Below are 14,236 nucleotides of genomic sequence, written 5' to 3' on the forward strand. Positions count from 1 at the left end.
TAACGGCATTAATAACACCTCTTTGCCAAATTATACTTCACTGCAAACTTTTGTTCCTCGAATGTCAGCAAACAGCGACGACCGACTGACTATTTAGGGCAATAGGCGACAATTTTTCCTGATTCGTCGAGTTGCCTTGTGGAGTCCTCGTTTCGACATGATGTTTTTTCAAGGCTCTATAATCTGCGGATACGGAACACTGGAGCAGGCCAAACGGATAAGAGGCCGATTTGTAAGATATCACCGCTAGACCCATCGTCGAAATCCTTCCCCAATCGGAGTTAGCTCTTCGAGAAGAAGCTTTACATGGTCGTTGAGTTTTTTAAAACTCAACTTCATGTTCTGAACATTTGTTGTTATTTTATTTTCGTAGATCAAATGAATTACTCAGACTAAAATTGATGCCTGGAAGCGGTTTCCCATTAGCGTTGTTCGTTGGATGTCATTGATCCTTCTTCGTTAATGGCCAGCAGCCCTTGATTTGTTCGCTGTTTTTTTTTTCTGGTACATCTACTTAGCTACAGGTCATCAGTTAGGTTCAATATATTTAGCTAAGCAGAAAAACCATGTCTCAATCATTACTGGGGCACTTTGTCAAATTTTTGCTGTCGGATTGGTGATACTAATGTTTGAAATTAATTATATTGAACGGACACGTAAATGTAATGGCTCGTAAGTACTTACACGCAAAGGTACACAACTTGATGAGATCCAAACTGACAAGCTTCTGCTTTTCGGCCCAGAACGTAGAGTTCCGACAAATAACGAAAGTACAAGAACATATATTAAATAATGCATTGTCTTTGACTTTGAGCAAAAACATTTTACAAGGGGGGCATTTCTGGCGTCGAAGGACTGAATTCGGAAACATCAATTAAACCACAACAACAAAAAGGAACGCGCGCGACATATAGAAACTTATTATTATTATAAACATACATTAAAATACAATAAACATGAGTACGCTGAGAAAACGAACTCGAGAGTTTGTGTGTGTGTGTGTGTGGCAATACATCAAATGACATATTTTTCTGGTTGGAGATAATTGAAGTTATCGAAAAGCTTATTGGCCAAAAAGACAAAGACCAAATAAGCTCATTTTTACACGTACAGGGCTTATGGCTATCTACGTATTCATAGTGTACATAAGACGTGATCCGAGCAGTGTGCAATTTCATGCCACTGTAAGCCTTTCTAAGTTGTGTGCTGGTGATCAGGCGACATGGTTTTCTGTCTCACGTTTCTCCTTCTTCAGCCTCAACTGGGGGTAGAAAACTGAGCGTGATTGTGTGTACGAGCCGACAGGTGTAAAAATGGCATAGAGAATGAAACTTTCAGCGTTAGATCAATATATTTTGTTCCTGCTCCAGGCCCATCATTGTGTTCTGTATGCCGAATCCTCGACAGGATTTTCCAACACCACTCAGGCACCCTGTGGCCAAGCCATAATGTGTATGGCTCGTGCGATGCAGTATCACATGAATTAATTCATTTACACAAATGGTACGGAGTATTTATGTGACGTTAGAGGAACTGCTGGTCTCCGCCCCAGTCTGTAGATGTCCAGTATTGGCCAGCCGGATGCGCAGAGTTTCTGTTATATATTTAATGGACGACTTCAGTCACATCAGTGAACGGGGACCGGTGCGTGTGAGTTGCATGGTTTTATAGAGGCAATAATCAATGCCTGTGCCTCGTTTAAACAAGAAAATAAACGCGTAGTGCGCATATATGCTTCATGGCGCCTCCGGGGTCTACAAAGCCGATTACACGGTCTTGTTGGATGGTTACGTGGCTTCCACTTTTCGTGGTTCTAACTATGGACGTCAGTTATTTATTCCCGAAAAGGTCGTTACTTTTTCAGCAGAAACTTATTTACAGTATTGAAACAACAATGAATATTGTATCGTTGGATTAGGCCACGATACGTTAATAATTGTTAAAAAAAGGTGTAGTTACAGTGTCTCTTATGATTATGGAATTTCCTATATGCCAAATTATTTGAGGGAATTTTCAAAATAAGCAGCAAAAACACCTGTCATTACTGATCTACATCCGTATAAATGCCTACAACAGAATCTATTTGGCCAGAATGGTTGTCAAGTCAAGCAATACATCTCGATAAGAATGGAACGACCTATTCCTTTATAATCGAAAGTATCCTCTCTAAATTCATAAGTAATCCCGTTGTTAGCCTTAGTCGTTGCGGTTTCGGGCACGTCAAAACACTAGAGATTGTTCAGAGCATTCTGCTCAGCTGGTAGCTCCCGCGCGTATGCCGGCTAGTCAGCAGTCAACTGCAAAAGGAAATCAAATATCAACAGGGATACTAAGATTCGAAGCAATCACGGCCAGTCTTGGGAACACACCTTCAATGAGCGTCGGCAGACTATCGAACAGTGAAGAGAACGTATTTGTATTTTTTTCTACCAGTTCTAACGCTATACCTTCCAAGGCAACAGTGGTGCCTAACATAGAATATTGTGTATTGAAATTTTCCTTTGAACAAAATGCTTTAGTGAAACATACAAGTAGCATAGAACGTCGGTTCTATGATTTCAATAATTCCAGTGAAAAAAAAACTCACAGCGGATTCACTAAGACGGTTCCATCCAGTGCGATCGTTTACTAATCCAGTAGCGTGCCTAAAACGCTGCCTTAGAAAGCTCGTTGATTTCTATGTGATGAAGTCGTGCAACAAGATAAACTCGAGATAAAGTACGTTTCACGGGAACACACAAAGTGTAAGGGCGTTCAAACCTGTATTTCTACTAGTGCAAGATTTCGACGCTGTGCGCGAACCCAACTTGATGGCTAGGACATCGACCTAGATTAGCCTATCCTATAAATCGTAAAGGCTAACACAAAAAAATGACGATCAGCTCGAAATGTTAGGACATGTGGTTACAGCTTAGACTGGTAGCAGAGACCCTTCTTCCCTGCGAATACACGTCCGCGGCAGTGAAGTGACAAAACAAATCAAACAACTAAAATACGTTTTGTTTGCTAAAGTCAAGCAACTATCGTGGGCATGATCTCCAGAAAGAAACGGGAAACACACAGTTTCGTATAACAATAAACCTGACGGCGGAGAAACCAATTAAAATTAATGGTAAGATTCGACTCGGGACAATTCTCAGAGGGGGTTTACCCTAAGCCTCGACTACCCTATTTGTGATATTCGTTAAATTGTTACAGTCCTTGAATAGGGATTGTAGCCACCTAAACGCCTACTCAGCTACCTTTACACGAATAGTGATACGTTTTATAACAGTCTGACCACCTTTCAGGTCGCTTCGATCTGAACTATCATATTTTAGATCGTCTAAGCATACGTGCCGTACATACAGCGGCGTGTATGGCGAAACTGGATTGCTCCATCCTGATGAACGGTTGCAATTTACATCAACACTCAGACAAAAAACAAACCAGTCGGTATTATACAATTCGAGTATTTAGATGCGAGAAGAGCTTCGAAACCACAGTCATTCATCCGACGAATAGTCGTGTCAGACATCCTCGTGCAAAATGCAGCAAAGCTACTGCTTTGAAGCATGTCAAAGGATTACTTCATTTCACGCCATCTTTATGCCTTTGCTTGTTTATAGCTGTCATTGAAAATTCGGAATTTTCGGCAGATAAAATGAGGCGTGTCGACCATAATCCGAAATTGTTTTGTTAGGGGTGACAATCCGTTTTCATTGGCCTGTCCTTACTTTTAGCTGAGTCAACACGTTTGCCGGGATCGCAGTATCCGTGGCCATAATCATAAGGTTACGTCACTTATAATTCTTCTTAATCCGCATATCTTATTCGCAGAACACAGAGGAGTTATCTTGCGGTAAATAAGAGCGAGATGGACTCGCTGCACTATGTGGCCCAAGTCTACAAGGCTTTCAATGACATTAACGCTATCAAATTCACCCCAGTCCCTGTGCGTCTATTGAATGCTAATGAAGGCATGAATTTTTAAACTTCACTCCACTGAAGTTCTATTGAAACTGTCGTTTTAAATATGGCAGAGTAGAGACTATTCAACAAGTTATATCTTCGAAGGCAGGGCAATACGGTTAAAGCCAATTTAGCGGAAAGTTAAATTTTATAGTGTACTACGGTATCGCGTACTATCACGATAAAAACTGGGTGTTATTACAAGAGAGCGTATCACTACTATGTTTCTTATGATACTTCCTTAAAGGCAATAATTTTTTTAACACCATTGCATGCTTCCTAATTCCGATAACAACGCTAAGAATTTCAGTTGTGCAGTTCCTTTAGGCCAATGTGCGGTTAAGTCTGCTGGACCAGTATCCAGAGTGTTACGAGGACTATCTTATTAATTGGTTTTCTTTACTATAGCAACTGGACAGAAAAGCGTTGCTGCTAGGTTATTATCACTGTTACTATTATTGCTACTGCTAAAATGAACATATCTTCACAGGACGTAAGACCCGAATAAATCACTACCACAAACATTACAAGCAAAACTGACCTCTGTAGTAAGGAGTCCCGATGCTCCAGATGCTGTATTAATTACTTCAATCTGTATTGATTATCTCCGCTGTATTATAGATTATAGGCTTCTTTCGGCTATTTCAACCTATTGTGGTCGAACAAGCATCTTGGAAAGGTAACGCGAGTTCAAAATGATCTTCCCTGGGATAGCCTAATGTTTTCGCGTGAAAAGACTGCGCTTCCAATGAAGTCATCTATTCTAGAAGCTGCTACCCGCAACGCGAGATGTATTTTCTACTAATTATCTTATCCACTTAATCGATAGATGACTAATTATTCAAGCGAGTGACAGAAAAAGACGGTTAAATAAAGTCTTTTTGGTACGGACCCGCGATTTTAGGCGATTTAGGTTCGTTATGCTTTTATCTTTTTCCTAGAACGAAAATTGAGTAGCACAATAAATTCGTCTCCGTCTCGTGCGCCACGTGAATAGGTTAAATCTGCTAAGTAGACGATGCGGAACCGAGGACCCGGACACCGCTCACGGAATGGGGAAAAACGTGCTCGCTTATAATTTTGAGCACTGGCTAACGCAGAGGGGTTTACGGATGCCCAGGAGGTGGTCAAAGCTTAGCTCAGCTCAGCTCAGCTCTCTTTTTCTGACGGCACAGATTTACAGCAGTCGATGTTACATTCAGTGGACGTGTGACGTACGCGCCGCGCTACACGTGACTCGCCTTTTGTGTTCTCCGCTTGGAGGCGGGAGCAGGTAGCAACGCATAATCAGCTTGCAAAGAATGAGCGTCTATAGGAGGGGTTCGGGGGCGTCAATATCTGCAGCTTGCAAAAGAAGCGAACAGGACGACGAGGTCCTTATACTCTAAAAGGAAAACGTGAGCAGAGAGGGAGAATAAAGGATAAGGATGTCGGTAAACGATCGATGATGTTTATACGATAGAACGAATCCACGTTATTCTGGCTAACAGTTAGCCTGATGATGATGATAGCAACATCATTGCGACAAGATGGACATGCTATTTCTTGCAAATAATAAACATAAGATAGTTGTGTCAGGAAAAGCACAATAGGCACTGTGGTGGCTTACCGTTCCCGTTGCGTTGAACTTAGTAGTACTTCGCCCAGGTCGTCAGAAAAGCTGGCACTTCGTAAAAAAATGTCTGCGCTATCTTTAAAAAAAAGGGTAATTAAAAATACCTAGTTGCCAATCGATTTCCGTCATTAACGCACTTATCACTGCGTATTGCTTTCTTCAAAAAAGTTGGTCGCGGGACAGTCATTGATTAGAGAAAGTTCAGGGTACTCAAGTTGTGATTTGCGTCCCGTGTCACCTTCTATGGCTTGAACCATTATACCGAATAGAGTATACAAAAGCGATGACATTCGGTCTTCGGTGGTTTCTGTTCAGTCACAGGTTTGGAAGCCAGCAGCACTGCGTACAACGACCTAATAGTCGGCATCCTTTACCGCTGTCGGCTCGATATACCGTGTACAAGTTCTATGTATTCGAAGAACAGCTAACCTGCATAATTAACTGTGAATCACTGCTGAGACCTTGCGAGTATTGTCTACGAGTCTAGTGGCGTAACGTGGTGATGGCGTGCTGAGTGCTTCTATCTTACTCGAAAACGTACTTTGTTTCAAATTGCTCCTATATCATCGAGGTTGTCGCTATTGTTATATTACAGAGTATTAGAAAATGTTTGGCATGATTTGGGTCGTACTGCTATCATAAGCATCATGGAAGCTCACATCTGGGATAAAATTGATCGACTTCTCTGCTGTGATAACCGATCATCCTCTTTTTCGAAGAGAAAAAGAGTAATATCATGCTGAGTCGTGCCCTTATTGCGTGTTGCACAAGCAGTCCCATAGTAAACAGAAATCAACCTTCGGGAATATTTGAACATTCCCAATGTACCGCCATTATTAACCTTTAACCCGACTTGTATACGTATATACAATGGAGAGCTAAAAAAAAAACAATACTGTCAGTTTAAAAATGTAGAATTTCACATACGGAACCGTATTTCAAATTATACCAGACAACCTTGGTGGGGCCCAACAGAATGAGGCATGTCGACCCCCGGATTCGAATCCATACCATATTCTACCTCTCTTCGAACAGGCCGTTACGAGTAGAGTTTTTACCTAGCCTATAACCTGACTATGGTCAGTGATTTTTTAGGAAAATGCTAGCGTCATAAGTCGAAACACCTTAGGACAAACTACGTGGTGTAGCTGGCTCTGCTACACAATATTTTGGAATTGTGTTTATAGCTTTTGACAGGCACTCAAGCTAACTGTTTCAACTGAGACGACTATCAGTGCTAAGTACCACGAAAAAAAATTCTGTTGGGAAATATGGTGTACATGAACTTTAAAAAACCGATGCATTGTGATTATGCTGATATTCATATGGACTATGGATAGTACATATATTTTTGATACCGATATGCGTCCCGTTCTCGAACAGTGTTTACCAGCAAGTGCAAAGCAAGCACGTTTATCCACTCCCGTTCGCAATGAAAAGCCTAATAGGGCTACCCAAATAGCTCTCGGATAGGTTTTCTACAGGCATAGATTCTGTCTGATTTTCGCGCTTCATCGGGCGATCGGCACTGGAAATCACAACAGGAACGGTCGTAGTAGGAGTCCTAAATGCAGTGTTACTGCTACAATGATAGCAGCACTTTAGCTCCTTTGGACCCTTGTAAAGGTATGAGACTGCTCTGACCATTGTGAAACTCTCTGCGTGCAACCAGTAGACGCTGGATACCCGCACGCGAGCGACGTGTTACTTGCTGCTATTAGATTTTACCTCTTCAATATATATATATATATATCGGTTCCAATGATTAAGATTGCAACAGCGTAAGCGATAGCCACTTGGCTCTGTCGGCAGTAGACGTGACTGAGTCTCATGACTGGCCGCGCGTTCGAAAACCAGTTAGAAGCAGTGGGTACGTTAGACTGTCTCGACATCGAGTGTAGCATCCCGGACACCGTCTAGCTCCGTCTATTCTCCGTCTCCATTATTGCTAAGAGACCCTCGGCGTTAACGCTTTGTTTCGGTGACAGGCTGTGACCTGCTGTTATGAGTAGGTCAGCACAGAGACCTAGAACTTAATCGAATTCGCTCAATTGTTTAACACATCGCTTCATCTGATCAAACACCCTCGCTAAAACCTAAATTCTACCCTTTTGTTCAGTTTTGATTGGCAGATCTGTTCAGCGAGTATTTTGGGCTTTAAAGAGGAATAACCGGCAGCTAGTTGGTCCATCGTTAGGTCGCGCTACCTGCCTTAGTGGCTGGCATTTTAGTTTTGTGCAAGTGTCTCACATAATTCTCCTATGTCTCTAGGGCTCACCTATGGAAGTGCCCATAAAAACGTTGATTCTGTGAAGGGTCAACTGGGTTGCATCGTAAATTGCCAATGGCTGATAGGGGAATGCTCTTGTGGGCGCAGATCTGTGATTGTTTCGACGTATTCGCTGTACTCTCCACGGTAAGGTCTACCCGCGCTGAAGTTGATTAGCATCGCCCAGGCCGCCTTTGATTGCTGCCACTGCTAATGCTCTTTTAAAACACTAGCTGACGCTCCAGCCAATTACAGAACATTGCTGACTTTAAACGAATCCAAATTCGCGAATTCGATGAGGAATCATGCTCTTATATTATTCGAATAAATACACTAGGTAATTTCGTCCTCAAGAGGCTACTGGGGTAATATTTGCTAACATAACTTCTACACTTTGTCGCGGTATGAGAGCTTTCGAAACGACGGTTTCATACCAAGTATTCTATTAAAAGATATGTTTAGTTTAAAAAATGCAGTAAGAGACTGTAAATTGGGCCGATACAAGTTGTTTTATGTAATGCTAAGATCACACAGGACCACAATTCCGACGCTGTTCCTAGTCCGACTTCTTGTCTGTGGTTCTTTTAACCACCCATGTGCATCGTACATTTGTTTTACTTGATTACCCAACAGTGCAGAAAATAAATCGTCTTTATTACCTTGAGTTTTCGTAATAAAGACGTTAAGACATCTGAATAACTGGTTCTGTGTTGGCGGGATCGTACGATTGAACTCAGGCAGTCTGTGCAGACCAACCCAAGACTACTAAATGGTATGCTTCATCGAAGTGTCTTTCCTACGATTAACACTCCGTGCGGCGGATTCAGTTGTATAGTAAGATACGGCGATGTAGGGTCACATCGTATTTGGGCTTAGAAGTGCCAAAGTCGCTGAAGTAAATGTACGGAAGTGTCAAAAGATAGAAGAAAAAAAGATGGAGAAGGGACCAAGAGGTTCGACAGAGGACTATAACGACCTGGCTCACGCAGTCTACTAGAGCATACCACAACCGCTAAAAGGCAAAGCCACTTACCGCTATCTGTTAGTGATTCCATGGAATAATTGTAAAAAAAAAGCCCAGAAGAAGGAGGAGACGGAACAAAGTTTCGCCCGTTGTAACTGAAGCGCAGCGCTAGCTGTGCCTCCCCCGAGAGACGAGTTGTGCTTGGTCCTGATGCCTTTGGCCTAGTTCCCTGGATGCGCGTCTGCAACACGTGACGTATAAATGATTGACTGGATCAATATACATAATAGTTATTATTATTATTTCCCAGGAGGAATGAAAAGCAGGAACTAACCGGAGGCGATAAAGACACTGTGTAACATTTAGCGTACCTCTATTAACAACGAGCCTTATCAAGAAGGTATATGAACATTTCTGGCTGAAGCAAGTAGGAGTCGCTAGCTTAAGGTGTGATTACGTGAGGAAACAAGCAAATAGAAAATTAATAGATAGTTTTAACAAAACTAAATATTTTGTATTTAGATATTGCTAGTCCAATGCAGCTTTTAAGCGAATGCAATACTACGTCTATCTAGTGGTAATGATTAGTCAATAGTACGTCTGCTTTGTTTTGGTAGTAGAAAAAATTTGAACCATATGAATTTTTACCGCCAAATAAGTAGACTTGAGAGGCTTCGAAATACGAAAGATATTTGACATATATTCGTTCTATTTATTCGAACCAAGGTAGTGTTTCTAGATGGGTTTCTAAATTTATGAGTAAGTTAAAGATGCATAGCTACCCGATAGACGCTCGAAGATTTTTATCATTTAATTTTATCAGTGGGATATCATTACAGACAGATCGTACCCTTACTAGATATAGTCAGGTATTATTTTTATTTTTACTTCATTTTCTTAGCTCGCATCTCCCACGTCAGCCCACAGTTCTTACAGAACATGCTTGGCTATTCATGGATTAACATATCTCGCCCAACCCTGTTTGTGTGTCTGCTTCCATTTTTTCCGCAAATTTTCAGCGCCTTTTCGGCACGAAGAAGCGACTTGTGGTATCCAGTGGAAGCTGCGTCAGTGATCCTACGCCTGGAGGTGCTGCCTACGCTCAGCATAGTGGAAGCAGTCCGTCGTCGTGTCCCTCCGAGCTGACACTCTTCCCTCATTCAGCCCCACCGCTTTCCCTTGACGTAGCCGGCCTATGCGGCGATCATGAGGTGTGTTTTGAGCCTCTGCCAAAAATCTATTCGAGGGTGTCGTCTGCCAATGGCAAAAGTACCTCCGTCAACAGCAGAGGTAATAAAGGGTCATCGCTAGAGGACGAAAAGGGCAGAAGAACCTCGCACGAGGTGCAGCGTGTCAGTCTCAACCAGAATATGACGGCGCTGCGGCCAGCCTATTTCGCGCAGAGAGCTGAGCCATCAGACAAGAAATCCAACTGGTTCGGTGAGTAGGACAAGCACGGTCGTCATAGCCTGCATGTTTGCGATATTCGGCAATTTCACATACAAAAAAATGGGTTAACACCGCCGGCGCTCATCATGTCTTGTTCGCAAATATGCAGCCGACGATGTAACTTTAAGGTGGTGACGAAATAATGGCACCGTCAAAATTAAGTCACCTATAAAGGTTGGACTGTTTCACCACTAATGATAGTTCGCATCATTCGAAACGAGCATTCGTACCAGAAAATCCACACTCTCTACCTTAGCGACAATGCTACAAGGAGATCGGGTGGTAATCGTGACACGGCCGGCACTGCAGGATTGGTCCAAGGCACTATTTGACTAAGAGGTTGAACAAACGGGCCGTAATGGCTTCAAATTGACCCAACTGCTACAACACATGAATGACCCCACTTGAGGGCTGGGTTACGGCGTCTGAGTGAATGATAGTTGTACGCCTGGCTATCTTTTACGGTGTATCTTTTTTAGAGTCTTTGTCGCTTCGTCGGTTACTTCAACAATGTTTTACGATATATTTCTATTCTGCTCCATTCAGTCACACGCGCTAACATTTGCTTGCTTACATCGTTGGCCGTGAAAACGATTCCTTTCTAATAGTTACCCAGAGGGTCGTAGACGGTACGAAACGTTGACACGAGCCATTTTCTGTCACTGGAACTGTCGCTGTAGAACAGTCCCCAGTCCAGTTCTTTCGCTTAATCCCAGAGACACTATCTGGGTGAATTCAATATAGGGTGTGTGGGGACTAGCGAAAATGTGCCTCATTGCTTGCGCTAGTCGGGTTGTGCTTCGCACTGCTATCTGCTTTTCTAATTCATTTACCCCTGCGCGTCTTTTTATTTGTCCAACTTTTTTGGACAGTAGTAATAAATCCGAAACAACGCTTAGTATCAGTCGCGATAGTGAGAACGATGGCAGTCATAATATAATGTGCATTAGTTATAATTATCTGGCAGAGACAATTAAATCACTTTGACTGTAGTTATGGTTTACTTTTTTACTTGGAAATTTTCTTTTTTTACCCTCCACTTAAAAAGGTGAAAATTACGTTTTGTCTAGTAAACTCTATCCGGAACAGGTGCCATAATTAAAGAAATCTAGCTCGCCTGGTAGCCTATTTCAAAGTTCCAGTCGCTGCCGTCGTCCAGTTACTCCGTTTCAGTCCACAGACAATAGACATTCGTGTCCGGGTGAACGTGAAATGCTGAAATCATGGACAACAATTGAGTTGTTTTTTTCATTGCCCCTACGTCTGCGTCGCGTCCAATGGTGTCAGTGCAACAGCAGATGTCATCATCCATCACCCCCGTCGGCTGGGTCCCATCTCTTCAACGGCATCTTTCGCCCTCTGTCACTCACTCGATCTGTTAACGCAACAAACGCGAAAGCCGGCGATTCGGTCAGCGGGTCTTTGCTATTGCTATACCTAACTTCTAATACTATAGACATCTAACTGCTGGCATCAGTGAAATAACTATTTCTGTCGGCGCTAGCAGCGACAGTGGCGTTGGCATCAGCTAATGAAATAAGCTGTTTTTTCTACTCGTTCTTTATTCGGACGCCTGAGTTTTGCTTAAACCGTCGCCAAACTATCGACCTTTTTCGTAGCACAATACCGGTATGCAATCAAAGCCAGTCGCTGTCACTCAGCGTTCCTTCAGAACGCTTGCGGAACTCCACAGGCCACCTAATATTCTAAAAAATTCATTCCACGTGTTTTTATAAGTTACTGCTGTCTTTTCCACCACTATGTATCCTGGAGCACCTTACAGCCACTGGGTCGTCGTGTGTCTGACCGAGCGTTCCATCGAACCTGCCGTTAAAGTAACATAGAGAAGCTTGGCGGAATTCCCCCTACCTACATGATACTGTTTGTTCTCTAAATATACTTGCTCAGATGTATGTCCTATGAGCAACTATTTTGTCTGAGAGGGTACGTTGAAATATCTGAATAGATGGTGCGAATAGAAAAGCTCACATTAACACCAATCGATATACAGCACTGACCAATAAATTTTTACTATTTATTCCAATCTGTGGTAGATCCAACCGGTGAGTCTAATTTATCAAATTTAGCATTATGCGGCCAGCTATTTTCGCTATCGTTCTATTGGTTCATCAGTGTAAAGGCCCAAGTCAGCTGAGCGCGTTAACGTTCCACTGGCTTTCGTGGGTCAATAAAAAACAAATGCAACATATTGTTTTACCATAAAGCTCGTCTGCGGCGCTCTCAATAGCCTACATAGATAGAAGTGTAAAAAAAAACAAGTGTCATTTAGTCAGTGTTTGGTAATTAACACTAGTTTACTGAACATTCCTCGTTCAAATTTCCCGCCCCACTCTCAAGGTCATATCTTTTATTCGATCGATATTGGGTGGGGGGGAGGAAGATGATGGATCGATTTGAAGTTATCATTCCAAGATGTTCAGGTGTTTCCATTAATTTGTACCGTAGCAAAGGAGGCAACGAATGATAGCGCTACCTGTACTAATAAAAGCGTCGGTTTTTCATGGCATGGCCTTTCTCTCTATTGCAGATAGAGCGTTCAGAGCGTAGGATATGACAGCAACTCTAACAAAACTCGTATTTATAACGAACTAGGCGGACACACAATGGGTTGATAAAGTAAAGCAAGAAGAGAGATTTGTTAGTGAATGAATGTTCATATGGCTGCGGGTATCTGAAATAAACGGTAGACGTTAAGTGTAACAGAATCGTCGCTGCCAAACTCGTTGGGTGCGCGGATGTTGAACGCAGTGCAATGAGCCTTTATACATCAGCTCTGGGGTAAATTTAACCTCGATCCGCTAGCCGTTAGGGCTTTGAACGCTACGACTCGTTGTGAACCATTTACTATTTAGATGGAAGCGAATGCTGTTCAGATTCCGCATACGGTTTGCATAAATAAATGTTCGGTTAAAGGGCTTGAGCACAGCCAATGATCGGCCCATCACAATTTTGTTAATAAATAAACGCGATTAAATCACGAGCCGGAAGCCTTTGCTTGAAACATTCATCTTTACCTTCCTAATCATAGACTCGTGTTACAGATTAGCAGGGTGCGAAGATTACTGAAGTCCAATTCTATTCAAATCTGAAACGGTGCTTTGTTTGCATGAAAATCTACGAAAATCTATCAAATCATCGACAAACGTACGTTTCATCTACAGCGATATGAGGTGTCTATTTTCTTCGTCTTTAACAGAAGCTGAAGAACTTTATTGCCGTATGTGTACGAAAATACAAATAATTCCGGGCTATTAACAGCTCCAAAATCTTACGTGACGGCTATGGCGCTCGCGTAGCCATACACGACGGAAACTTGAGGTTCATATATTATCATACAGTGAGATTACAAAACAAGGATTCATTATCGGAACGAAGCATTGGAGACATTTCGCCTTTTCAACAATACGTTTCTAGATTGAGTCATTTTACTGTACTCTGCCATCACTGCTTCGTGTTGGTATTGGCCCTGTTAAGTTGTTCGACAAAAATCTCTTCTTTGGACAAATCGAATGATTGAGTAGGTATTAAAGCAGAAAATTGTTTTTTCAATTCAGTACTTCGAAAGTATAGCCTTATCTTCGACAAGGTAAGGTTCGCCATGTCGCATCTGTTCGAAGTTGGAGCGAAGGCGCGAGAATACGACGGCCGCTCAGGCTGCGAAAGGATTGCCATTGGATCGCGATATATTTGACACCAATATACTTTATTATAAATTACTATTGTTATTGACGGTAGTGATTGTATGTATGATTAATAAATATAGTAAGCATACCCTCAATTAGCAGCGGTCGTCGTAGGCTTTGTATGTGGAGATATTCTCGTTATGGGTTGCCAGTTCAGGTTGGGTTTCGAGAATTTTGCATAGCAAGCAGGACGTTTGCCACGTTGGCAAGGCTGTCGTCGTCGCCCAGCTGACGCTATTTTTACCTTGATTTACTTGTATACATCTATTATACGAGACCGTATC

At 42.3% G+C, this 14,236-nt stretch overlaps 1 protein-coding gene across 2 annotated transcripts in view; it reads left to right on the top strand.

The window, feature by feature from the left end:
- The window catches only part of LOC111254949 (serine/threonine-protein kinase LMTK2-like), a 122,592-nt gene that overhangs the window by 21,776 nt on the left and 86,580 nt on the right, over positions 1 to 14,236 (top strand). For both annotated transcript variants that reach the window (XM_086974760.1, XM_086974761.1), the window contains exon 3: positions 9,819 to 10,239. In XM_086974760.1, the coding sequence (XP_086830886.1) occupies positions 9,819 to 10,239 (421 nt within the window). The remainder of the gene's footprint in view (positions 1 to 9,818; positions 10,240 to 14,236) is intronic.

This window comes from Varroa destructor, unplaced genomic scaffold (assembly GCF_002443255.2).
Source record: "Varroa destructor unplaced genomic scaffold, Vdes_3.0 BEIS01000007.1, whole genome shotgun sequence".
In the NCBI taxonomy this organism is placed as follows: Eukaryota; Metazoa; Arthropoda; class Arachnida; order Mesostigmata; family Varroidae; genus Varroa; species Varroa destructor.